Source organism: Falco biarmicus, chromosome 2 (assembly GCF_023638135.1).
Source record: "Falco biarmicus isolate bFalBia1 chromosome 2, bFalBia1.pri, whole genome shotgun sequence".
Classification (NCBI taxonomy): Eukaryota; Metazoa; Chordata; class Aves; order Falconiformes; family Falconidae; genus Falco; species Falco biarmicus.
In genome coordinates, this window is record NC_079289.1 from 91099347 (window position 1) to 91125700 (window position 26354).

General features: G+C 41.4%; 1 protein-coding gene across 8 annotated transcripts in view; it reads left to right on the plus strand.

The window, feature by feature from the left end:
* The first annotated feature begins 10319 nt into the window (after window positions 1–10319).
* MAP7D2 (MAP7 domain containing 2) overlaps window positions 10320–26354 on the plus strand; it is an 84848-nt gene continuing 68813 nt past the window's right edge. For 4 of the 8 annotated variants that reach the window (XM_056329505.1, XM_056329507.1, XM_056329508.1 and 1 more), the window contains exon 1: window positions 10320–10580. In XM_056329505.1, the coding sequence (XP_056185480.1) occupies window positions 10538–10580 (43 nt within the window). In that variant the 5' untranslated portion in view covers window positions 10320–10537. The remainder of the gene's footprint in view (window positions 10581–26354) is intronic. The other 4 variants (XM_056329511.1, XM_056329512.1, XM_056329510.1 and 1 more) reach the window with 3 other exon arrangements.

Consider the following 26354-nt stretch of genomic DNA (forward strand, 5'->3'; position numbering starts at 1 on the left):
CCAGACTGAGTAGGTCCAGCTCCTTCAGCCCCTCCTCCATAGCTTTCTTAATTAGCCCTCCACTGAACTCTCTCCAATTTCCCCATGTATCTCTTGACCAGACGGATCCAAAACTAAATTTTTCAGGTATGGCTTCACCAGCACCAAGCAGAGATCATCAGCAAATTTCCCTTGAAACTCAGTATGTACCTTCTTTCAGAGGAGTGTGCCACAGGTTCACATCCAACCCAGAGTGTGCTGTCACCCACAGGGCTATGACCTAGCCAGCCACTTCCCAGCCTGTACTTGTACACGGGGTTATTCCGGCTGTCCCAAGTGCAGAACTTCATACTTCTTATAAGGATCATGAGGTCTCTGTCCAATCACTAACAAGGTCCTTCTAGGCTGAAACAGCAGCCACTTCCCCTAAACTGCTGTTATCTGCAGATCTTCTCAGAACAAGCTTTGCATTGCAGTCAAGTTGTTAATGAATGTATTTGACATAGGTGCCACTATTGACCCCAGGGCGCTCTGTTGATTACCAGCCAGATATTGAGTTACTGCCTGCTACCCTTACAGCCAGTTTTCAATTCACCTAAACAGTCCGTTTGTTCAGTCCATGCTGCTGCTGTGGGGATGCTTCCAGAAGGGAAAGCTGGGGAGGATGGTGTCAAAAACCGTATTCAAATCAATGTATATTACACCCACCACTCTGCCCTTGCCCACCCGAAGAGCCAGTTGTTTTATCGTAGCAGGTGATCAGGCAGGTGAAACATCGTTTGCCTTCCTGGGCTGACTACTGCTGTATGTGCTCCCTGATCTTTCCATTGACTGAGGTGAAGCTGGCTGGCATTAGTTTCCCAAGTCATCCTTCATGCCTTTTTTAAAGATGAAGATTGATAGTGGCCTCACACTCAGGCCTGCCAGGTGTTCTTTGGGGAAGACTGGGGTGGCCTGGTGAGATTTGGGTGATTTGGAGCTTGGGGTGATTCCCATCCAGCCCAACGGATCTGAATACATCCAGTTTCTCTAACTCGTTGCTCCTTCATTGCCAGCTGCCAAATTCATTCCCCATCTGTGCTCATACAGGCAGGGGTCTGGGAGGTGGCTTTGGCTGGGAAGGCAGAGGTACAAAAAAAGGCACTGAGTTCATCAGCTTTTTCATTGACATCTGTTGTCACCAGGGGCCTCCATCAGCAAAGGCCCATTTTCCTTGAACTTGCTTTTCCAATTAGCACTCCCACAGAATCTGCCTTGTTCCAACCAGTGCCCCTTGGCAGTCTCAGCTCCTGCTGGGCTTTGGCCTTCTTGATTTTGACACTAAGTACCTGACACTGCTTTTTTTTTTTTTTTTTTTAATTGGGTGTCTGTCAAGTGGTAATGGTTTACTTAAGGCAGTAAGGTAATTTTATTAGTCTGGCTAATCTAAATCACACAGGAGATGGTCTTTCTGATTCTTGCAAACTTTTTCTCCAGTAGGTCAAGACTCATGAATGAACATGGAAAAATTGTTCCAACTGCAGAAGCAATTGTCTGCTAGTAGGAAGACATAGAAAAGATCCAAAATTCTAACCTAGTTAAATGTGAATAATACAAAAATCAATATAAATGGAAAGGAATTTTTCTGGTCTTTAAAGATTTAAAGGTGCAACTAGACAGTGAAGACAAACAGACCACCCTATAGGAAGGTTTAGGGTTGGTCTGCCACTGGGAAATGTTCTTGGAAGACAATCATACACCAAATAGTTTGAATTCTGGACTGAGATCAAGGCTAATTTGATAAGAGCTTAAATTTAAAAGTAGGGAACAAAGCTCATTGAATCTGCCTGATGATAATATAGTGAGAAAGAAGTATCAGGGGGCAGAGGAATGAAAGTGCCAATACTGATAAGAGCACTTGCTGATTAATACACAGTAGGAAAGTACCGGCTAAAAGTCAGCATCTTGTGGTGGCCAGTATGAAGCTATTACATTGGTACAACAGATCAGAGGATCCAGAACAACCGAGTCAGAATGTGAAACTAGCTAGTACAGAGGCCTGGAGAGGATTAGCAGTTGTGGCTGGAGTATCAGGATGGAAGTATATGCATCATTTAGGAAAAAAAAAAGAGAAAAATAAAGATGGTGAAACAGCTTTAATGACTTCAGAGAAAGAAAAGGGACAGTATGTATAAGATGGATCATGTCTGAGTTAAACTCATTTAGAGAAAAGTAGAAAAAATACTGTACTGAAGTATCAGTAAGCCTGCAGTATCCAAGAGAGCCTGTGGGCTGGATTTAGACAGGGATGTAGATCTCTGTCATATCACCTGGAAAAGAAAAGAAATACCCTTACTATCTCTATAAATACAGAAAATTTTAAGTCCTCAGATCAGAAGGCCTACCTATTCGTAGATGTGATAACAGATCGCTACACTGCAGTAACAAGATATGCAAGAGTGCTATGAAAACTTTGTCATATGGCTAGGAAGAAATATGTGGAATCCTTAAATGTTTTTTAACTACAAGTAAATAATTTCCATTACTTTGATTTGAAATTAAAAGAAATTCTGAAGTGGCAGAAATCTCATTAAATAGAAAGGCTGGGTTTAGCCATCTTAATCTTTTTCCCACCGGTTGTTAGTCGTACCTTCAAATTGACCTTGAAGACAGAGTAAGTAACTTGCATAAATATCACAAATTAATTAAAAAACAAGCTTTGAACGTCCTGATATGCAGTAGAAATAATAAAAGAAGGAAATTACAAGATATGTACTGGATGTAATTAGACCTGATTTTCAAGGGGGGAGGAGAAGGAAGACTAAATTGTCAAAGGGCTAGAATTCAGAAAATGCACTAAATGACAGCAAACCCAGTATTATGCATTTGGTACCATCCTTTACATTATTTCCACAGAATCTGTCATGCATATTTTTAACACCCTAGCAATTACCAGATCTTTTTATTATATATTTTGGTTTCTCTTATGTTAGCTACAGAGGTTTGTAAACATTTACAAAATGCATTCACTATGTTTGCTTACTTATAACTCCTATAGAATTCAAATCTAGAGAAAGCAGCATGTTCCACAAATCGCTGGATTGGCAGGGAGGCAGAAAATTGATCCTTAATTGTTCATGGGAGTCATCTTTAACCTGTGAAATTAAGGTAAGTTAATACTCGATTAATAGCCCACGTTTACTCAAGATTTGAAATGTATGACAACTGTCTAAATACATCTCTGTGAGAATTCTGTAAAGTTGTTATCTTTTTAGCATATATATTTAATATCTCTTTGTTGAATGTTTATACATCATAAACTGAAATAACTGATTTTTCTGTTTGGAGGCAGATTGCGTACTTGGTTGTAGCTGTGCTGAAGTAGGGGAGCTCAGCCTGAGGATCTAGTTCATTCTTGATGAAGAAGTTTTGTGAATAGACCCTCCCCTTCTGTGTTAAAATGTTCAGTGTAATATACCCATTGATTTAAGGCTCAGCTCAACCATTTTTCAAATGCTGCTTGCTTCAAAATTATTGATCTCATTTTAATAATAGGAGACCTTTAGACTGTAGGCGGCTACAGCCATGGCCTGATTTATCTTTCTTTGAAGCAACCACAGAATCACTGTGACCAGCATTGCATTCTCCGTGTTTGAGTGAGCCAAGCCACACGCTTGAATAAATGCCATGGTCTGTGGAATTTAAGGAAGAATGAAAATTGATTATGAAAGGTAGTAAAATTATCACCTTTTGCAATGTTCTTTCTCTCTCTTTCAATAAAATCCATCAGAATTCAGCTTCCATTTTCCTATGCTGGACAGGTATTCAGTATATTCTTAAGTTATATCTTAGGTCTGTCATATATTCCTAAAAGGTAAAAATTAATGAATGAATGTTTATGATTAAAAAAATAATTTAAAAAAAATTGTTATTAAATCAGACCTAAAGCACTGACTTACCTCCTCAAATTATCATGTCTCTCCCAGAGTTATCTTAGGGATAGTGCTCAGAAAGGCTGAGCAACTGGACTTACCAGGCATATTGGAAGGGGTGAGCCCAAAGCATGCAAATGGTCTCACTGTGAGTGTGAGGCAGGGTCCTCTGTGCACGTGTGGTACTGCTCATAAATGCATGTAGTCTCAAGACTGTATGACTTCTTGGACTTACCTGGTCTATATGTTCCAGAGGTTTTTCATCCCCAGGGGAGTCATGACTTCCCTTCCCTTCAAGGTGACTTAATTTATTACATGCAAGATGATGCTAGTTTAACCAAAAAAGTAAAAACCTAATTCTCTACCGCCTGCCTGCCTGCCATCTGATGCAGTGTAATTATTATTCAATGGTAACAAAATTTAATTAGTTTAATGCTATTTTAGGCATTCAATCAGAGTAGAAGTATCTTTTTTTGATATTCTATAACCTTGAGAACAGCTCATTATCAATCTAATGTAGATATGTTCCTCTCCATGCTTCTATCATGCATAGAATATAACATAATATTCCCCTATATGAATAGATGATGTACCACTGGGGAAGGAATGTTCCTCTTCCTGGAAAAGTACAGTGGTGCAGTTAAACAAAAATACTACAGAAAATTGCAAATCCTTCAGGCAAATATCAATCACTTCAGCAGGTGGTGAACAGAAACTCAGAAACGTTTCTATGGCTGCAGGGCAGACATTCTTTCCTTCCTAAGCAAGGCTTAGCTTCTCCTGCCTCTCCAGCAAATGTTAAGACTGTGTCACATCCTGTTAAAGCATGAAAAACTAACAGAGCTTTTGCCTTTTCTTTGCCTAATACTGCAGTAAAGAACTTTTAGTTTAACCCCAGAATCAAAAGCAATCCAAAATTCATCAAAATCTAACTTGTTCGTATGCCCCAATGATACCTGGCCACAAATCTGCAAAGCAGCTAATAACACAGCTCTTAAAATTCATGGCTCACAAGGCTTTGAATCTGGAGAAGAGCAGGTATTTGGTTGTAAATAAGGAAGGCCTTATTTATGGGAGAACTGGAGAAATAATATGTATCGCCCTTTCAATGAAGCATTCATGAAAAAATACTGAATTTAAACCAGCTGTGAAATAGGTTTGTGCTGCGTTCTAATACTGTTTATCCCATTTTCACGATCAGTAAAACAGGGTGTGTAGGCAGGGCTATGTTTGTACACGACTTGAAATGCCTGTGTTGTCAGTAAATAATGAAGGACAAGGTGATGAGAGAGTTGCTCTCTTTCTCTGTTTTCACTTATTATTGTGAAGATTGACCTCATTATTGTCAACCTGTTCCAAGCCAAATAGCTGAACTTCAAAAGATAACATAAATGTGTGAGGCAAGTGAGAATATGCCCCTAGTTCAAGGCATTTTGGGAGTATAAAAAAATCATACATGGCATAGGATATTGAGGTAGAAGATGTGCGATTTAACAATATAGGGGTTTTTTAATATATATTTTTTCACATGGAGAAGAACTAATAGGCTTTTTGCATGCCAAATGACAAATACAAAAGCAATCCATTATGATTCATCCTAAAAAATATGTTAACGTTAGGCTGATATGATTCTCTGAATGACACTTTTCAGTTATGTAAGTACACAAAAGAAAAGCAGACAGATGTAGTTCAAGCTTTGCCAGGACGGAGCTGTACATTGAACCTGCTCTCCCATCAAGGGAACTTACAAACATTGTTTAATTCTTGTGGCTCTTCTGCCTGTGGCTTCTTAAACAGGGAGAGACACAGAGAAATTAGCCATTTCACCAGGCAAATTCAACCGCATTTTACAAAACATTCATAACTAAAAGGTAGAAGTCCTTTAGAAATACAAAAATGATCTTTGATTTCAAAATTGTGGTTTTGAAACAGAGCAGCATTTTGCTGTTGACATCTAGCTTCAAGACTGACACCACCAACACATTTTATCAAAAGGTTTCAAGCAACTGGAAAAAAAAAGATTTTCTTAGCTATCACACTGTGTTTCAGTTTATTGACTCAGTGCCCACGAATTTTTTGCGTGAGACTGATCCCTCATGAGGAAGATTTATCAGTCAATTAGTCCATGAGCATTTCTGACACTTGCAAACCTAATTTCTCTAACTCTCCAAGTACAATTATGATTTATAATCTATTTTAGGGGAATGCTTAAGGTGGTGAGTTAAGATTTCAGCAATCAGGAATAACTATAATTAGTTACACCCACCACCTTTCTTCAGTTTCTGATATATGTATTAAAACACTCTTCTTAACTTTTGAGTCATGTTCTGTTTTTCTTGGAGGACAGGAACTTACATGATGAAGAGGAGTACTTCTCTTCAGATGAATTTGTGTTGTCTACAAAAATACTTTGGTGTGAGCACTTAATTTCATGCAGAAGTTATGAGTCACTGGACATCGAGGAGTTTCAGAAAAGGAAGGATGATTTTGAAGTTAAAGCAGACAAAGACTGCCTGGGAGAACTGGATTTCCCATCTTTGACGCACAACATGACACTGGGCCAGTTGCTCTAACGGAAATACCATGGGCAGCCATTCTGTTTGCCACACTTTTTTGGGTTCTCAACTTGTCGGCTATTGATTCAAAATAGCAAAATAGAGCAAGAACTGTGGGCCATCACAGATTTGAAACATTGTAGATTTGGCCTGTTCTGTTGTCCCTTGGAAGCATTCGAAGGCATAGATGGTTTTGGTTGCATGGATACAACCACAAAATATAAAAGAAACTATAAAAAGAAACAAGATTGTCAGAATTAGTTTACACTTTTGATAATTTTTATTTTAATGTCTGTTAAGGTGGCAAAATTAGCAGACTCTCCAGCTCCTTTCTGCCTTCATCCTCAACTGACTTTAAGACTTTACCTCTCTGCAGATTTATCTCTGAGATTTTCCCACACTTAGGTTGACCAACACCTACTATAGCTCATGTATGAATATTTGCACAGACCTGTTCAGCACCTGCTGAAAATGTGTGGTAAGAGGGGAAAAATATTTTCCACAAAAGCAACTCAAAGTGGTGTCAATTGTAACAGCATACAACATACCATAAAAAAAAAAAAGAAAAATGTTTTAAAATACAGCAATCTGGAACAAGTATTACCAGAGTTGCATTCACTGAAGGACAAACTGGGCATCAGATGAAGAAAGCAGAATAACCAAAGTGTCTGCAGTAAAACACCTTCCCAATCAGAAGGCTCAATGTGACGTGCCTAATCGAGATGAAGTTGCGCTTGGGAGAATTTCTGCATTGCCTTGTAATTCATGCCAGAGAGCTGATGGCAAGAGGCTGGCTGCAGCCCAGCATGCACACAGCTTCTCCCTGCCCTCACAGGCACGATTGTGATAATTCGTGCTCCTGGTCCTAAGAGGTGAGGAGAAACTTCCCAGTCCTATCCCTGAGCTCCCCAGGGCTGTAGGGCTGTCGGGTTATGTGTGTATTCCTTCCCCTATCACTCACAAGTGGAGCCTCACATTGCTCCTGGTGATGTGCTGCCTCTAGGACAGTTTCCTTTTTCCTTTAGTGTGATATGAAGGTACAGTAGAGCAAGGTGGGGGTGGAGAGTTGGAGAAGGACATAGTGACATCTCCAACTCTGAACATACAGACAGCGGCTATAGTCCCATCACAGCTGGAAAACCCCCTTTAGCAGCTATGGTCAAGAAAATAATCTTGTTCTGTGATGTATGGACAAAATGAAACAGTTCATAACTTCCTTTCTAAAAAGATTTAAAAATTCACCAGAGTTCCTCTACCTGTCATAAAGGATACATAGATACATCTGAAACTAGCTCGTGACTCCTGGGTGTAAGTGCGTGCATACCAAAGCTTTGTAGACTGTAAGTAATACACTACATCTGGTACTTAAAGATCCATACAGTATTTAAAGTCAAACCTGAGCAAGAATGTTTATGGTCTTGTTTCTTAGGTGCTGGTAGATGCACGCTGTACTAAATCCACTATTCTCTGCTTTAAAACAACCTGCCAACATTATTAATTAACAGCCAACTATGGACAACTCCAGATACGTTACCTTCTGTTAGTTCTTCCCTGAGTATAAAATATGGTAATAGTACTACTTCAACTCAAAAGATGTTATAAAGTTAAATTCATTAATGCTTGAAGGAGTTATGAGACTACCACAGGAAAGTCATCATGGAAATTAATTAACCTGCCTTCAAGGAAGGGTTTGAAGAATGTACAGTGAATATGACATGAAAGATTCCATTTTACATGATGAAAATGAAGAGAAACGTTGAAGAACTATACATTAATTAAACACATCCTTTGTACTGAATGAGACAGGAGTCTTGTGGAAAAAACACTCTGAAAAGGTAATTTTAAAACTGGCTTACATCACATATTATATGCAATAATAAAGGGGAGGGTTTTGTCTTTGGAGCTTTAATGTTTTCTATATAGTTTCCTCAAGTTTTCTTTAAAGTCTTTTTTTCACTGCACAACTCCCAGTCTGAATATTGGTGAGGCTGTGAGCCAGCTATCAGTGAAAACTACAGTCACAGGAGACTACTTATTTCTCTGTGTGACATGTCATGCTTACGGGCTTCATGACTGCTTGAGAGCCAGCACTGGTAAACTCATGTTCCCTGGGGCAGGTTCTCCTGTAGTCCTGTCAGTCCCCTCCACCCAGCTACCAGCTCCTGCCCAAACACCCTCCCTGCAGATAGCCTGATACCCCTTCTCTAGCTCTGGCTATACTCCTCCACCTTCTCCTGTCCCTTTACATCCCCCACATCAATTCCCCGCTTTCTTAATTCACAGCCCTGCAAACTCGTCCTCTCCATTTCCTTTCCCTCAGTACTAAGCCCATGTAACTTGCACCGAGACCAGCTGTTCTTTCCCGTGTGCTCATCAGGCACCAACAGGCTAAAGATTAATTAAGACTACAGGAGAGTCTTCCTTCTTTTGTTGCCAAAGGAGCCTCTGGAAATCTGGAGGCGCATCTGCAGTAAGACAGTTAGGGTTCCTCCTCTGTAGCATCAGCAAAACAGTACAGTTCCATCTTTAGACAGGTAGAATAATTTTAAGTGGAGCGCCTTGACATAAGTTTAGCCTGAGAAACAGCTGGCATGAAAATGTCTATTGATACTTTTTAAATCTGGCAGAGTTATAAACAACAAAAATGAAGTCTTTCACAGATAAGGCAACATTAAGAATAACTGTTAATATACGCACCAACAAAACCTAAATCTGTCTAGTTAAACATTTGCTGAGGTGTGTGAACCAAAACACAAGGACACCATTTGAATGTATGGGTGGAAGAGCAATTTACTGGGAGACACATCAGAAATACAAAAACAAATGCTTTCCAGAGGGGAAAAAAAAAAAAAAAAAAGGAAAATAACTTTTCTCCTCCACCCCCTTATATGGACTATGGTCTGTGTTTTCAGCTAAAGAAGTAAATTATTAATTAACAGGAATATATTTTCTAGACAAAAAGAACGGAACAAGAGGACTAAGAATGGAAAGTGGGAGGATTAAAAAGGTCTTAAATTTCAGTTTTGTTAAACAGGCATTGAAGAAGAGGCGGTAAGGTGTTTAGCATCTAGCGTCAGTGCTGGTGACATGTCAAGGCAGCGGAGCAGGAGCTGCCCCAAGGCCCCAGGCCCAGAGGCCACGTGCACAGCCCGGCCCCGGGAGGGCAGGGGCAAACACATAGGCGGGCGGTGTGTGAAACTGCGGGGGGCTCCCGACCCCTAGCGTGTGACTGTTTAGGGGAAAAGAAGGCGATGTTTCCTCATATCTCCTCTTCTGAAATGGAGTACAAAACGGTACGGCCGCCACGGGGCCAGCCCAGGCTGAAGGGCTGTCTGCAGCCCAGCAGAGCGGCCCTGGCGGGGCACCGCGAGCAGCTGCCGGTGGAGCGGGACACGCTTGTCCCTTTCTCCAGTGCCACCGAGTCAACCAAGGCAGCGTGTGGCTGCAAACAGCACGCGCAACCTCCTGGATGGAAACATCTGGAAAAACCTAGAAAAAACGGCAGGATCCGCCAAAAGCCACAGGGCACGTTGTTGGGCTCTGCGAGTTAAACCGATTAAACGTGCCCGGTCAGCCGTGCACAGGCTCGGCCACGGAGCCTCGCCTGACAGCGCGCAGCCCCGCGGCACCCGGTGACAGGCAGGCGGTGCCACGGGCCGGGCGGGCCCCATGCAGGGCGGTGGGCCAGGCCTCCCCTCCGGCGGCACCCCCCTGCCCTCCGCCCAGGCCCGGCCCTCCCGGTGCCGCCGGCCGAGGCGTCGCGCTCCCCGGTGCGGCCGCGGCCAGGGCGGGCTGAGCCGGTGCCGCGCGACCGCCGGCGGGGCACGCGCGCCCTCAGCGCGTGGGGCGGGGCAGCGGCAGCACCTGGCGGCAAGAGAGCCGCCCCGCGCAGGCACCAGCGGGCGGGGAGGCGCCGCCGCCGGGCGACACCGGGCTGCCGCTTGCCTTGCCGCCGCGCCCGGCCCCGCTCCCGCTCCTCCCCGCCCGCCGCTCCGTGTCAGGTGCCGCGGGGCGGGGAGTGAGGCTCTGCGGCGGCCGCCGCGGAGCCGAGCGCCGGCAGCAGGACGCGGCGGTGGCTACCGGCCGAGGAAGATGGCGGAGCCGGGGGCTGCCCGCAGCCACCCGCGGGCGACAGGTAGGGGACAGGTCTGCGGGCCCGCAGGGTGCCGGAGGACGGCGGCTCGTCCGCCCGCCCGGCTCCCTCAGCTGCCCCCGGCGCCGCCCCGTCCCTTCGCGCCCCGGGCCGGGGCTGGCGGAGCCCCGGGGGGCGGCAGGTGAGGGTGGCTGCCCCGCGTGCCCGGCAGCCGCTGGCCGGTGCGGCGCCGAGGGGGCGATGGCGGGAGGGTCCGGCCGCCATCTCGGGCCGGGCCCGGGGCCGCCGCGGGACGCGGGGGGGGGGGGGGGGCGGCCCCGGGCCCGGCCCCGCGGAGCAGGAGGCGCGTTATCCTGGGCGGGAGCCGCGGGGGTGCCGGCGCCAGGGGGAGCCGGCGGTTGGCGGCTCCCGGGGAGATGCGGAGCGGGCCTCGCCCGAGGCCCCTGGCGCCCCCCTTCCCCCGCCGCCCGGTGCCGCCTTTGTGGTGCGGGAGGTGTTTGCCATGAGGTGGCTTTTGTGCGGCGGGTCGGGCTCTCCGGGCAGCCGCCTGTGCCGCCGCGATTTCCCCGACCGCCGGCGGTGCCGCCGGGGAGGGCGGCAGCTTGGGTTTGCCTCGAAGTGTCGAGCGGGGAGGGAGCAATTTATAAACCTCATTTTCAGCGGTGCCTGGGCCTGCCTGTGCGGGTTGGCCAACCCGCGCAGCAAACTGGTTGAGCTGGTATCAGGCGTGAACGCCTCGCTCTGAGCTCTTCTATAGGCGCAGCTCCTATTAAGGTCCTTCCTCATTGTTTGGTGAACATAACTTAATTTCTGAGGGTGAGAATAGTGTGAGATGTGGTGGAGGCTGCTGCAGCGTATGGAGTTGCGTGTGGCATGGCATCAAGTCCCCCAACAACAGGAGATATGTGGGCCAGGGCTGGTGGTCATGACCGCACGTAGGTGTTAGGGTGGGTCTGGCTGCTCTTCCTTCACATGACCTCTCCCTGGCTCTACATATGAGGTGAGTGCTGATTAAGGTGTTAGGCAGCTGCTCATTATACTTTTACCTTAATTATCTGATATGTGGCCTTTGCTTTATGAACTGCAAGCCATCTAAAGCTGGAATGTAAGAGGGAATTAATTTCCCTCTTGTCCTAAGCCACTATAATTTCTAAATTACCTTTACAGTTGCTTTGGAGGATAAGGAAGTATTGTTATCCCAGATTTATGGAGTGGGAAGATGAATCCAAGTCACTGAATTCTCTGAGGTGACACTGTGTGGGGAGCCAAGGAGGGAGCTGGAACACCTGTGTCTGCTGTTCCTCACCCTCCTGTGCTCAACAGTCACGGCTCCCTCTGTAAGCTGTTGCAGTTGAACAGTCAAGTGCTTCTAGATCTTGCATCTCCATTTTTTCCATGTTTTACATGGACAGGAATGGAGAAAAATAATCAATGCTCAGAATTTATATTTGTGATCCTTTTTTTGCCTCCTCTCTAAAGTATAAGGAAATCTACTCGATACTCACTTGCGCTCTTCCCAGACATTTGTCTTGTGTTTATCTACTTTTGAAGTTTTTCAGCTTCAGAGGCAAATGTTGCAAAAAAGCTTTGTTCATTATATAGATCCAGGACGTCATCTATTTTTCACTCTGTGTGAGATTGGGAATGCATAGAAAAGGCAGCATGTAGTATAATTAAAGGTGATATCGAATAGATTGTGTGTTGTAGAGCATGGACAGGCACAGACAGATATAGTCACTTGTCAAGCATTGACATTTGAACACTAATGCCCAAACAAGGCAGTATAGAGTGGTCTTAGTCAAATCTGTTATTTTGTTATGATGTGGTGTAAAATATTGTCTGTGGTGTGTTTCACAGACAGCAATATGGATGGGGTTTGGATCTGTTGCAGCAAAAAATGAGATTTTTTTTCTGGGACTCAATTTGCTAATTTTGTAGCAAACACAACAGCTGCTAACACAGATCATTAAGGTGGGTGTGGAAACGATACTCTGTTAATTCATGTGTTTGTGTGTACATCTTGGTCCTGGAGTCCTCATTTTATTCATAGGGCTAGGAATAATCTTGCCTCCATGTTCCAAAGTAAAATGCTCCTTTCCTACTGTGTTGGCCCCCAAAGAGTTGCTGCCCCAGCGACGAGTGGTGGCTGCAGCCACCCCCCTGCTTCACAAACTTTGTAGTTCTCTGACAGCATCTGAGTTTTGTTCTCTTGTGTCTGCCAATGCCGAGAGTATTGCTAGATGGCAGTGAAAGTGAGGCATCAGATTAAGCATGTGCATCACTTCACTGTCTGCCCAGATCAAGCTGTAATAAACAAGCCTGCAGTAAGGGAAGGTACTTGCATCCCTTGACTGCTAGGGGAGAGTCTATTGCTCAATGGTTTATAATTCTTGCAGAAAGGAGTAAAATTCTGTGGTTCAAGCAAATAATAATTGCAGAGTTCCAAGTGTATCCCTTTGCCAAAAATCAAAGGCATGTTGCAAACAATAGAGATGCCACAGCCTGAGGAGAAGATGTTGCAGGAATCTTTCTGTCAGGGAGAGTGTTAGGTGACCAGGATGTAGGTGTTACTGCTGTTGCCATCTGTAGTAATTGTAATGACTGAATAGCATTTGAAGGACAAGCTGCTTGGTATTGAATCTCTCATCTTCCCTTTTGCTGCCCAGTGAAATTTGCTGAATATGTGATCTAAGAGATTGAAACATTAAACACTTTGGTTTTCAGAGCAAAATACATTTTTTTCTTCCTATAGAAAAGTTGCTCAGCCTTAAAAGGATTTAAGAAAAAATCACGTGTTGTGCCAGCTTTGACTGTATATCACAAAAACAGTTTGTGTGAAAGGAATTAATGTGCATAGTTCTTGTAAAATACTGTGTGGGTTTTTCTTCTTGATAGCACTGATTTTCTTACAGGGCAAAATAATTTAAAGAAAGTATGCTTATACTTTTTTTTTTTTACTGTATTATTTACTCTCATATATGGACATTCAAGGTTGTTTATCCCCCTGTTAATTCATGCACTGATTTTCATGTGATGTTACCATTTGCAGGTTTTAGTTCAGAGCAGTTTAAAATGTCACAGCCTCTCAAGGTTATTGTTTTATTATTTAAAATATTGTTACACAGACTTTGCCTCTGTCCTTTAAAAAAAAAAAGTCACATCCCTTTACAACTAAGTTTCATTAAATTGCAATGAAGAAAAATATCTTGCCTTTGAATTCCAGGAATTCAGAAATAAAAAAAAAGGTATATCACTTGAAATACACATGTTAGAAAGGTGAGGCATCTGAAAACTTAAGTGTTTGTAAGGCAGTATTGCATAGTGTCACATACCTCCATTTGCTTTTGTGGCTGGCATTATCTTTAGGGGTGGAAAGGCAGCAGAGAGGCTTACCTTTTTATATTAGGTAATTATTTATAGATATACTATTTGAAGGAGTATGTAAATAATTAATGGAAATGAAACTATATATCCTGAATGTTGATACTGTATGAAGATTTATGTAGTAGCTCTTTTTGTCTAATGAATAAATGAAATACAATTATAACTTTCTTAGTTATTGGTCTTTTAATGTGTGCAGAGCAAAACCAACAAGGGAAATGCTTTTAAAATCTTATATTGACTTACAAATGTATTTTATGGCTACAGAAAAGTAAGAGCAAGGCTTTTAATTCTGTTTATTTCTGGACTCTTCAGGTGATTTAAATAAAAATAATTTATTTTCTTCACGTGAGTTTAATCTGTGCCAAAAGGTCCTAGTGTCAGTATTGTTGAGTGGCTTGTTTGGCTCTTCTGTGTTCCAGTTGTGTTGATAGTTTTTCATGAAATCTAGTTTTTGCACCAACTCTCTGATAGGGCATTGCAGTTTTCAGCCCTCCTTTACCACTGGCTCAAGCTGTTGAGCAGATACTAGAAGCAGTTATTCTCAGTTTAAGTTCTATGTCCACTTACATGTTGTTTTACTTTCTAAAGTATTGTTTGTATAGAATTTTTATAAATAAATGGACTGTATACAGGTTGGGGGGAAGTACAGCTGATCAGGAAACCAATGCAAATTATGGGGATGCTAACTAAGTGCATTGAGTAACAGCCAACTCGGGTTGTCTCCTCCCTGTTTCCCTCTTCCTCCTTTAATTGGCTCTTACAGTTCTCAGCCCGATAACTTCAGGTTTTATGAGGTCTGTGTATCTTTTAGGCCCTGTTTGATATAGTTAACCTTTCAGACGATGTGCGTGTGACAGGTTATGCTCAGCTCTCTGTGTTCAGTGGTACAGTGATTCAGGGCAGTATGTTAAATACACTTGTGTTACACACCCAAATTTAACTTTCTTGTGAATCTGTCCTACTGTCCTACTGGCTGAGAGGAAAGATGTGGATAACATGCTTAAACAGTGGAAGGAGTAATGCTGTGTAACTGAGCCAAGCCTATTGCAGCAATCAAAAGCACAGTTCTTTCAGTACTGCAACAGATGTTTTTTTAACCTGTGTGGTGTATGACATTTAGATAATTTCTGAGTTATTTTGCTGTAATTGACTTGTGTTTGATATTTCCATCACAACTTGATATATTATCTGTGTATTTTCTATGGCTGGAATTAGTGCATGTAAGAACATGGTATGTGTTAGTTTTTCCGATATACTTGTGTTCAATCAGCTTACCCAGTGAAATAAGTGACTTGAAATCTTGGCTAATCACAGAAGTATTTTACAGCATAGTATTACCCTGAACTGACTTTAGACAGGATATTTAGAAATACCTTTCACTGTGTTTTATCTCCACAATGATGAATGATGATGATGGGGGGGTGTAAAGATAAGAGGTGAGTGGGTTTCACAAAGTGGAAATCTATGTAACCATTAAAATGGCAAAAAGGAAAAAGAAAAAGGAAACTCAAGGTTATTGCTGTGTAACCCATCTGCCAGGCTTCGTGTCTGTCAGTCAAATAATACACTTTTTTTTTCCTTCATTTGTATCATGAAACTGTCAAGATCCTATAACCCGAGCACCCAGCACTCTCTGCGGGTCTGGATGTTGTAAAGATCTTGGTAAAGTACTTCTTGTTGTGATTAAATAGTAATCCAAATGTTTCATGTAGAATTACTTCTGCTTTTGAATTGTCTTGTGTGTTCTGTGTACGTACATATATACTGCATATACTTTTCAAGCTTTCTTCAGATGTGATGAATTAATATATTAAAATGCCTGTTGGTTACACTTTACTCATCTTCTTTGTTTTCTTCCTGTAACCCTTAGATGAATTACCTGCAGTAGTTACCATTTTCTTGAACTATTTAATATCTGTCTCCTCTGCAATATGAAGTCTTATGAAGCATGTGCTTCTCTTCATTCACTGTACTATTTGCGTGTATCACTTTTGCTTACCAGATGCCAGATCAGACTGTGTGCAAGTGTTTTGCCCTAGATTCTGGGACATCTGAGAAACAAAAGTTTCTCTTTTGCACTTGAACATCTAGAGGTTTTTGCTGCTGCTTTCATGTGCTCGTGTGTGTTTTCCTTTGATCAAGAGGAAGCTGATCATTCTCGTGGTGTTAAGGTGCTGCAGACAAATGTCTACTTTGCTGAGACTGATAAAGCATTTCTGTGATCTTTGCATAAACTTCAGTTACGTAGCAGACAAGCTCTTCTTTGCTTTTTAGCTGTTTTTTCGGTGAGAATGTCCAAAGCGCTGCTGACTAGAAGTATTTCTGATGTGCAGGGTTGGCACAGTTGTGTTGTCATTTTGCTTTAAACTGTTTGTTTCTCGGTGTGCCAAAGTTTATTCTTTCACTGTGATTTCACATTACTTTTTTTGGCATAAATAAAGGTGCCAGTAGCAAACTTATTGTACAAATATTTCACTTTTGTTAAATTAATTCCTTTACAATATGCAAACTGCAACTTTTTGTGTTCCAGTGTTACACCTGTGTGCTTTTATTGATTGGGATAGTTTGAAAAATGTAGTATTGAGCTGAAATTCTTGTAACGGTTTAATAGAAGAGATTTTTTTCCTGTGTATCATGTATTTAACTTCTTAAATTTTCTGTTTTCCATTACAAGAGTAAATACACGTTTGGTACGGTCTTGAGCATTCAAATCCTTTTTCTGCTGTGTGAAAGATCTGGAAACTCCTTTTTTCTGTACTCAAAGTACAGAAATAGATGAAATGGTTCAAGCTTTCGAGGTCAGCTCCTTCACTGATAATTACATTGGTTGTTTTGTAAAGTCATTCCTGTGTGCTTGCATTGCCTTCCAATACACCAGTCCATTGTGTATTGACTTGGTTTGATGTGATGAGCATTTTATTCTGGGTATCTTCTGAGTTGGTTCTTCATGCCAGAGCTGGGTGCCTGTTGGCCCCACATGCACATTAACGCATCTGCTTGCACAGAGAGATTGATTTTATGCCCCATAACCTTAGCACCATCATTGGTGCATTGTGTATTCAACCATTTTAGAAGAAGAAAGTATATGAAGCTTCATAAATCTACTTTCCTTTATTAAGTAGTTTCTCTTAGAAACTCCTTTTTCCTAGTAGTGATTTTAATAAATGAGTTAGAATTTATCGTTTCTACCTGAGGTTTCGATAGGATTGGAAAGGATGTGTTGGATAAAAATAAAGATACTCTTTATCAGTTTGTGGGTGCCACTGTAAAAGTGTCACAGAAAATCTTTAAGAAAATAGTAGTAACACTAGTATATCTCAGTCTTTTGTCTGCTTTAATGCCAGATGCTGGAGGACATATAGTGGTTTTGTCTCAATTAGGTAAGATCTGGAAGTATGCCTTGCTTGGTTCAGTCCATATGAGTTACTTGTCTCATGCCAAGCAGAAGCTAGCAGAGCTCTTCTTTATTTCAGCAAAACATTTATTCAAATATTTCTGGTTTTCAATTAATTTTGGTTGTAGGTGTGGTGGAATGCTGAAATTCTTAATGTGGCTTTGATCAAAAAAGATAGATACGGATTTTCCTAAGGCGGTGCAGCGTGCCTGGGTTTGTTAACTACAGCAGGAGTGCTGAAGGGGTCTTCCCCTGCCCAGCCAGGGAAAGCACTGCTGCTTTTTCACTTGAGCATAAATCAAGTGATAGTTTGAAGAATACTCCAGTCTGAATAAACTAGCTTTGATTATTGAATTGGAACAAAATTCCAGTATACAATTATATTGTAAGTAAAATAAACCTCATTTTGAAAAAACTCCAGTCCTATGAAACAAAAATATTTTTTGTGCTACTAAGTTGGCTATGTGGCAAATCACACAAGAAGGGCCTTTCCTTTTGTCCCAGAAGGGAAAACAGAACAATATTGCAGTGTTCATCCACACACCGTTGCTGTGATTTCACATATTTTAAGTAAAGGGGTTTAACTTCCCTTCACTCGGGAGGGTGGTATCAACTAATGGGAAGCGCTTTCCTTTTCCTGTTGTTGGCAACTTGCCCACTCATGCCAATCATTTTGATTTCCTTGTTTCTGTTGAATGTGTGCAGACCCACTCTGCATCAGGGGAAAGAGACCTGAGGGAGAGGACTAGAAACATGCTGTTGGGGCTCTTAAAATGTTGATAAATAGTAAGCCAATTATGGCTTCCAACATAAATGATGGATGAGCTGGTTCTTCTTTCTCTGTCCTAAAGGGAAGAGGGAGTAGGGTTTTACTTTTATCCTTAGTTTCTTGACTCTTAGTACTGTGCTTCAGCCACAGGGCATCTTTTCCCCATATGCTTAATGGTCTATTAATAGATGTAAGTATTTCCATTATGTTTCCTGGGTTTAGTAGCACTAAGTGCTGTGGTTATAAGTAAACATGGCAATTCTCAACAGTCATAGGAAGTGGTTTAATGGTGCAGTGAAATAAATGGGTGACCTTCCTTTGGCATAAATGGGGGTTTGATGAGGTTCTGGATGAGGATGCTGGATTGCAGGATTGTGGTCCAGAATGTGTTTTGTAGCTCTTTGAGGCCGGGTTATGGCACTGAATGAAAATGTTTGAGTGATGCTTAGGGGAGAGATTATTTAGAGAAAGTACTATGCAGAAAGGTTGAATTTCTGTGCATTAGCAAGTTGTGGAACTGAAAATCTGAAACAGAAATAACTGCACAGATTGAGGCATTCACAGATAACGGGAAGAGTTTGGTTTTCATAATAGTTTTTATAATCAAAAGGCAACTTTTCTTTTCCCCCCATTGCAGTATGTTTTCCCTGTTTTGGATTGGGTTTTTCCCCTCTTCTGAGTTTTTGTAATCTCTGCTCTTAGACGATAGTCACTGCCTGTATCCAGTCTTCCTTTAAGTCTCATACTGCCAAAGGGTGTCTTAAAAGGAATAGGTAGCCTCTCTTTGAGTCTTAATACACTTAATCTGTGATGAAGTTGTCCAAATGATGTGTGAATGGAACTGGAAGTCATGTTACACAGTAAAAGCACATCCATTTTCAAATCCAATTTTTGTCATGTCTGGTCTGTTTGTAATGCTGAAGACAAACTGAAGACTGTAAAGGAAGTCTTCATGCAACCAAGGCTTCTTGTAATGAATGCTCCCTAAAGCATAGTGACAAGCTTACAGGCTATGTAGTAACTCAGAAGGTCTTTAAAATAGCACAGTAACGCTCCTGGAAGACCACTGAGTTCTCTGTTGATGTAAAACCCCTGCAGTGCATAGATCTGTTGCCTACTTGCTGATAGCACTGCACCTGTGCTATTAATAAACTGACATCCTACTACGTTAACTCTTGACTTTTTATAAATTGGCTTTTTATTTTTCTCTTTAATGATGTTTTCCTCCTTCCCTATTTTCATCTACTCACCCTGGCCTACAAGGCCATAAGGATGGCTGCTTTGGTCAGAGCAACAGTAGCTCCTTTGCTGTTCTGTCTTCCCTGATGGCTAGAAGGTGGCATTGAGGGAAGGGTGTAAGATCAGAGCAAGCATACAGTGTGCTTCCTAGTGTCCCACAGATTACGGTTCCAGGAGCTAGAGGTGTATCCAGAAGACCTGGGTGTATGTTCCATATATAGATGTTCCCATGCTCAAGCCTGCTCCTTGCTCTAGCTTTGTAATTGCATTCAATGCAGTAATTCATTCCTGTGCTCTGTGCTGCAGCAGAGCTCACCCTGTCTCATCCAGCCTTGGGAGCAGAGAGAGAGAGAAAAGCATGATGCCAAGGAGGAGGCTGGGCCCATCAGATGGGCTTTGGCAGGAATCGACCTCTCACCAGCCCACCTGCCTTCTGCAGTGGGAGCCTGGAGGGCTAAAGCAGCTCTTAAATTTTTCTTGTGGCAGCTGTAGGGGAGGCAAGGAGACCGGCAAGAGAAAAAATGTAAAGAAAAGAAAATGCATTCCATATTACTTAACTTCTGCTTCAGGCATTGCTATTCAGAAATGGAGAATCACCATATCAAAGAGCTCTCTGAAAATCAAAGGTAACAAAAAAACAAACAAACTGAGGAAGGTTTTCATATTCTTCACAGCAGCCGTTGTTTAAAACGTGTTGCAGTATGATACACTTCTTTAAGTCATAGACTCAGAGGAGGAGGGCAGAAGTCATCAAGATGGTTTTCTAATAGCTATTTTGCACGGAAATAAATCAGGTATATCTCCTGGTGATGCACATATCTTGAGAAACTCTGGTCAAAACTCCTATGGTATAAGGTAGTCCTTGGAAGATGTAATTCTTGTATTGTGACCTTCAGTCCTAACGGCCAGGAACAGCTGGAGCTGATTGTACAGTCCTTCATAAAACTGGTCAGCTGAAAAGTCCCAAGAAAGAAAACTACTAAAGGAATGTGGACTAACTGTTCAGCAACTAAAAGCTAGCTTTAACTCCAACTAGATTTGAATGCATTCGCCTGCCCCCCTCCCCCCTTTTTGTTTCCAGCTATCTAATCTAGTCTGTTACTTCATCCCTTGCTAGAATAGACCCAATTTGTTCTTCTTAAGTGGCATTCATTAAAAAGGTGGTTTCAGCATTGTCTGGCAGACGCCGAGTACTCTTTTCAAGCAATGAAATAAAGAAATATATAAATAAACAAACTTAAATATATCAATAAACAAACAAACATATTTACTTGTAGGTGGAGCTTGAGTGACAACCATTGAGTATGCAGTTTGGGGTCTTAAATGAATTTGATGTAGTTTATGCTAACTTGTAAGGGCTGGTGGTGTCAGGTTTGTAGAGCATTTTTTTTGTACAGGTGTGTCCCGGACTTTGATCCGACCACAGCTAGTCTGTGTCTAATCAGTCCTGGCAAGGAACTTGATAGTCAGCTGCCTTCTGCAAAGAATGTTACATCTGATGAACGTATTCTTTCCAGTGAAGCAAGGTTTGTGGACAGATAACCTCTTTTTATTAGACCAACCAATTTAATCCAAACAAGCACACTTTCTTGCCCATCTATCTGGAGGAGCAACTGCATCCTGGTTCATGGCATGTGGAAGTGGAGAGAAGAAAAGAACAGGACAGGTGGTTGCAGGAGCCTTGAGGCTCCCTTGGCAGCAGCGAGTTCCTGCTCTTGCAGAGGCATGGGATGTTGTGACCCAGCCTTTTATATCAGGACACAGCACCTGTGATCACTTTGCTGTGATTTTTTTTTTTTTTTTTGTACTGTGCTGCAGTATGGCAGCCACTGCTCAGGGTGGTTTGGCTCAACTCAGTGCAGGTTCTAGATAAGCACTAGTCAAGAGGGAGGGAATAAAAGTTCAGATGTCTGATGTACTTTGGAAAGTATTCCAGTATGGTTCCTAGATTTGCAGGGTGAGTATTGCTATTGCATTTCAAGAAGTATTGACTAGATGAAATTAAGACAAATTTCTTGGGATAGATATAGAACGAAGTGTGGAATGAGCAACTGTTGCTGTTCTAGTATTATCATTGATGGAGTTTGGGTTTTTTTGTGCTTATGTCCAAAAGTACTGCAGTTCTTGTTCAGTTTCCCCTAATGTAGCAACCCTGATAAATAGGTTTATTAACTAAAGTCGTAATGGTTGAATTCCAGATTAGTAAAGAAAAGTAAAACCGGTGTAAAAAAAAAAACAACCAACCAACCAAACCGACAAAAAACCAAAAACTTTTTGACATATCTTTCTTGTCAGTAAGTTTTGGTCCATGATGCATGCTTCTGTGGTTTTTAAAAGTAACTAAACCAAGAGAGAATCACTGACGTAGCATCATTGTATGCAGTTTTCAGATTTCTTGTTGTAAATGCTGCAGCTAGCCTATTTTTGAGTGTATTCTCTTGCAGTAATTGCTGAATATTTATCAATTTCTAAACCATGTAAGTACATTTAAGTAGGTAAGGCTCTTGTTTTATATGCTGCAGTTGATTTGTTATCTAGGTTTTTCACCTGTTCGTACGGTATAGTGAACAAAGAGATAAATGACAGTACTGGCTGGCTTCCATGAAAAAGTGAGTTTCCACTTCCCTTGCTTTGAGAGCTTCTTTTGTCAAGGAAAAATGTCAGATGCAAGCTTGATGGCTCTCTGGAAGAAATAAAAACATCAGCCTTAATGCTGTTCACAAGCACTGGATTTTTCATTCTGAATGTGGTGGGATTTACAGCACTGGACTGGGTCACATCTGGAGCTAAACTGCAGCAGGTAAGCATGTTGCTGTGGCTCTTTTGCATGGGCTCTGCACATGGCGACTCTGCTGGTATAGGCGTCTACCATTTCTTTAGTAGAAAGGAGTGTAAGTGTCATGTGTACTGTAGCACTAAAGCAGTAGCAGCTTTGCTGTTTTTTTGTAACAGCATGGAGCATTTATAACCATAAAGGGTTAGGAGACAGTAGAAGAGATCCTGCTGCCACCTACAGCATCACCGAATACCAGATCTATTCCTAGCCCATATGTGCTGTCCTTCAGCATTTCAGGATTTAAGTTACTAAGATAGTTAGGGATATGCAGTAGTTATCTGAGAAAACACCTTTCCTCTTACTTAGCTGAGCTGTTCTTCTCATCGGGAGCCATAATGGGAACCCACTGCTAGAGGCTTACATGCCCAAGGGCAAATTTTTTCAGCATGTTTGAAGGGGAGGGAATATATGGGGCTGCGCAAAACTGCTTAGTTTCAGATTTAAAAGCTTTCAAAATCATTATAAAACTGTTCTTGATTTTTAGCCTTGTTTTGTTCCTCTTGACGAAAAGTTCAGGGTAGTGTAAATAAATGGGGGAAAAATTAAGGTCATGTATTGAGTGTTGTGTAAAATATCCTTAAGTTTTTTGCCTTTGAAAATAGTATCTATTTTCATCTCCTATACAGATTGCCTGCTAAGTGTAGAGAAGTAGCAGCTCTTTTAACACTTTGCTTGCAGCATGAGGGCAAGTGCTTTTTAAAATGGTTGGCAGAACAGCAAATTGCAGACAGAAGGAGTACGTTTTTTGTGTGCAGCACAGACATGTGTAGGAGATGGAAAGTTAATCCAAGCTGATACAGTAAGCTTAAGGAAGGTGGAGGTTTTGCGACATGGTTTGGTGATGGCCTTGGCAGGCCTGGGGTAACAGTTGGACTTGATCTCAGAGGTCTTTCCCAACCTAAATGATACTATGTTTCTATACTTTAATGTCTCATCTTTTGAAGTATAGCTAGCTGTAAGGTGTGTAGTAGTTCCATTTGACCAGGGAGGTTTGCAAAAACATTTTACACTGTCTCCTCATACATGTGTGTGGAGGCAGAGGATAGACTACAGAAGTCTATATGTTGGTAGGGATAGTGCAAACAGTCCGCTTTATTTTAGGAAGAGTTGGAAGTAATGGGAATGAAACTTAATTGTTTTTTGAGAAGCTCTAGAAGGAAAGTAAAGCTGAAGGTGGCTGCCTGTCTTGGAGTCCTGATTGCTTGGGGAAGGTGGTAAGGGAAGAAAGTTTAACCGCAACAAAGGCACAGCTTGGGCTTAATTTCAGGGAGGTGAGAAGGTGGGTTGTCTATGGTTCAGAGCCGGGATGCTGAGCATCCACATGTCTTGCGGATGGGACTTCTGTTGGTGAGACATTATAAACAGCTGTAAGGCAGTGTGGGGTTAACCTCAACTTGTTGCAATCATGAAAAGCTTTCAGTTTCAACAAACCTCCTCCATACTTGAAATATTTCATGCAAAGTATGTGGTGTTCTTTTTATGCCTGTGTTAACACTGGGCTACCAGAAGTCTTAAATGATGACCAGTGTAAACCACAGTTGAGGTGGTGCGCACAGCATTGACAGCTTTGTCAGTACTAAGGAAGGAATCCATTCACTCTTCATGTTTCTTTAGAAACTTTTAGGTTCTTCTGAAAACAAACAAACAAAATCTCTGCTTCAAATATACATGGGCAAGTTCTGGCAAAATTATTCAGTGGTTTTTCTGTGCAGCTGTCCTGTGAAGAAGTGTCAGTGAGAGGAAAACGGTAGGAAGCTCACAGTGATATTTTGTTGTGGGGGAACTACAGGAAATGCTTATTTACATGTAGCATGTTCTTTTGTGTAGCTGATACTACCAAGATGTGACTATAGTTATGTATGTGTTACCAATAATGAGCAATTGGTATTGTTTCCCTTAAGCCTTCTCATGATATGTTGATATTTTTTTATCCCAGCTTGACTATTGTACTGTAAAACATCGTTATTAGTTGACGTCACTGACTCGTGACACTTGCTGTAATGTTTCCCTTTCTACTTAGCTTAGTTTGAGTTTTGCAAGGAAGATACATTTGCTTATCGGTGACTGTGACTTCACTTCTTAGAAGGGTATAGAGCTTTTAAAACTGCTTGAATTAAAAAAAAAAAGTGGTCATGGTATGGAGCAGACATTGGATGAGTGTGTTTTATTTTTAGACATGTTGACAAAAACAAGAATGAAACTCATTTTAGTGTCAAAGCTCTGAAAAATTATGGAGGAATAAACAAGCAGTGAATTTGTGAACGTTTTATAGTGCATTATCTAGTATGCTTATTGCAATAGGATTAAGAATGTATATGTGTGTGCAATTACTTTAAGATACTGTGATACTGTGGGTGAAGCATGGAAGTATAACCTGAATTCCTCAAATATTAATATCTCCTCTGTGCCATTTCTGCATCTGTCCTCTCTCATTTCCTCAGCTATTGCAAAACCAGCTTTTGCTCTTGGTATTAACACTTCTATAATGCTTTTAAAAGGCTGATACAGTGTATTGAGCAAGACAGGTGTAGATTGCTCATTTGGAGAGATTAATACAGTTTTTTCTTGCCTCAGAACTCTTGTCTCTGTGGTCAGGAGGATTAAATTTCTTTTATGAATATCTATAGTTTGCATGGGGAAAATTCTTGAGGAAGCTGTTCTTGAGCAATGCCTCTTAATTTACTTATGTCAAGTGTAAAATGAAGGCCAAAGAGAAGGTGGTGAGACAAGGGCATTCCTATTCCCATTTTTTTAACATCATGAGTGACAGAGAACCTGGTATAAAATCCACTGTCAACTACATTTTTGCAGGTTCTTTTGTTTTTAATAGATCTTGCCTTCTACTGCTTAGTTATTATGGAGACAGTGTGCAGGTGTCTACGCAGAGTGGAGAAAATCATCCTAGTAGCACCTAGGACATGGACAAACTTAACTGATGAATAGTGCAAAATGTGGGAATTCTCTTCCTCTGACTAAATAGCTTTTTTCTCCAGCTGTTTCTGCCCTTCCTAATGAGCTACTCCTCAAAAGGTATCACCACTAGTATTTCTTTTATAGAAGGAGATTTTGCATTCCAGATGCTTGGCTAAAATTGAGCAAAACAATGTTTAATAAAGAATGACATACATTAATTATATAATATAATACGGTCCATATACTCTTACTCTGTGAAGAAACTTCATTATATTAGAGAGCGACTCATCAGTTTTCCTTGTGGTCCTGTTACATATTTATTTATAAATGTGGAAGCCTAAATATTTTATGTATTGATTTTTTTTTTTATCTTTAGTCAGATCTCTGCTTTTATGAAATAATTTTTTTTTTTTTTTTGAAGGAGCATCCTGCTCCTGTTAGATGATCCTGGAAGGAATCAATATATGAGGTTGTATACCTGAACATCTACGAGTTGTGTTGGCTTAAAAATCTTTCATCCTGCATGTAAACAGGAAGAAAAATATAGTTCAGTAAGGTTATTTATTTATTCTTACTGTTTGTTATTTTTCATCCTCTGGCAACAGATTTAACTTTTGCAGGTTTTATGCATAGATGTAGATATAAGAATTCTTTGGAAGTGTCCTGTATTTACTTGTACTTTCCATAGAATTCTTTTACACGTAGTCACAGGAAGAAATGGCATACATCCCCTTGGTTTGTAATATCCTTTTGGGATTTATTGTCATGATGGGAAGAAGCATAATAGGATTAAGATTAAATAAAAGTCGAGCGTTTTATGTTAGCATTGCTGCACTGCTGTTGTTTACTCGTGACCTTTTTCAAGCATCACTCTTGCTGTGCTTTCATTGAACTGTGAAAATGCCAAGCTTTCCTTGGGTTTATTTCTTACCTCCGAGATCTAACAGGGTGTGAGCGCTGTCTATTTCATGCTGCTCTGAGCATTCAGCTTGAGCAAGTGCTGAACCTGAAAGTATATATTGGAAAGCTGGTATTATTACTGTGTTAATTTGTTGAAAGTACCCGCTAACGAGCATTTACACTGGTTTGTCACAGGCAGATGTCCTCAAGTGCAGATTTGCTGTTACCTCAAGAATGAGGTTCTCTTCATCTCTTTTAGGCATTCTGCTTCTTAAATGTTTCAGTTTTGATGAAATAGGTTTTGAGGCTGTGTTTCATCTCTTCAGCAGTCCGAGGAGATAATTATGAAATTAAGTGCCTGATGTTTCAGTTCTTTTGCTA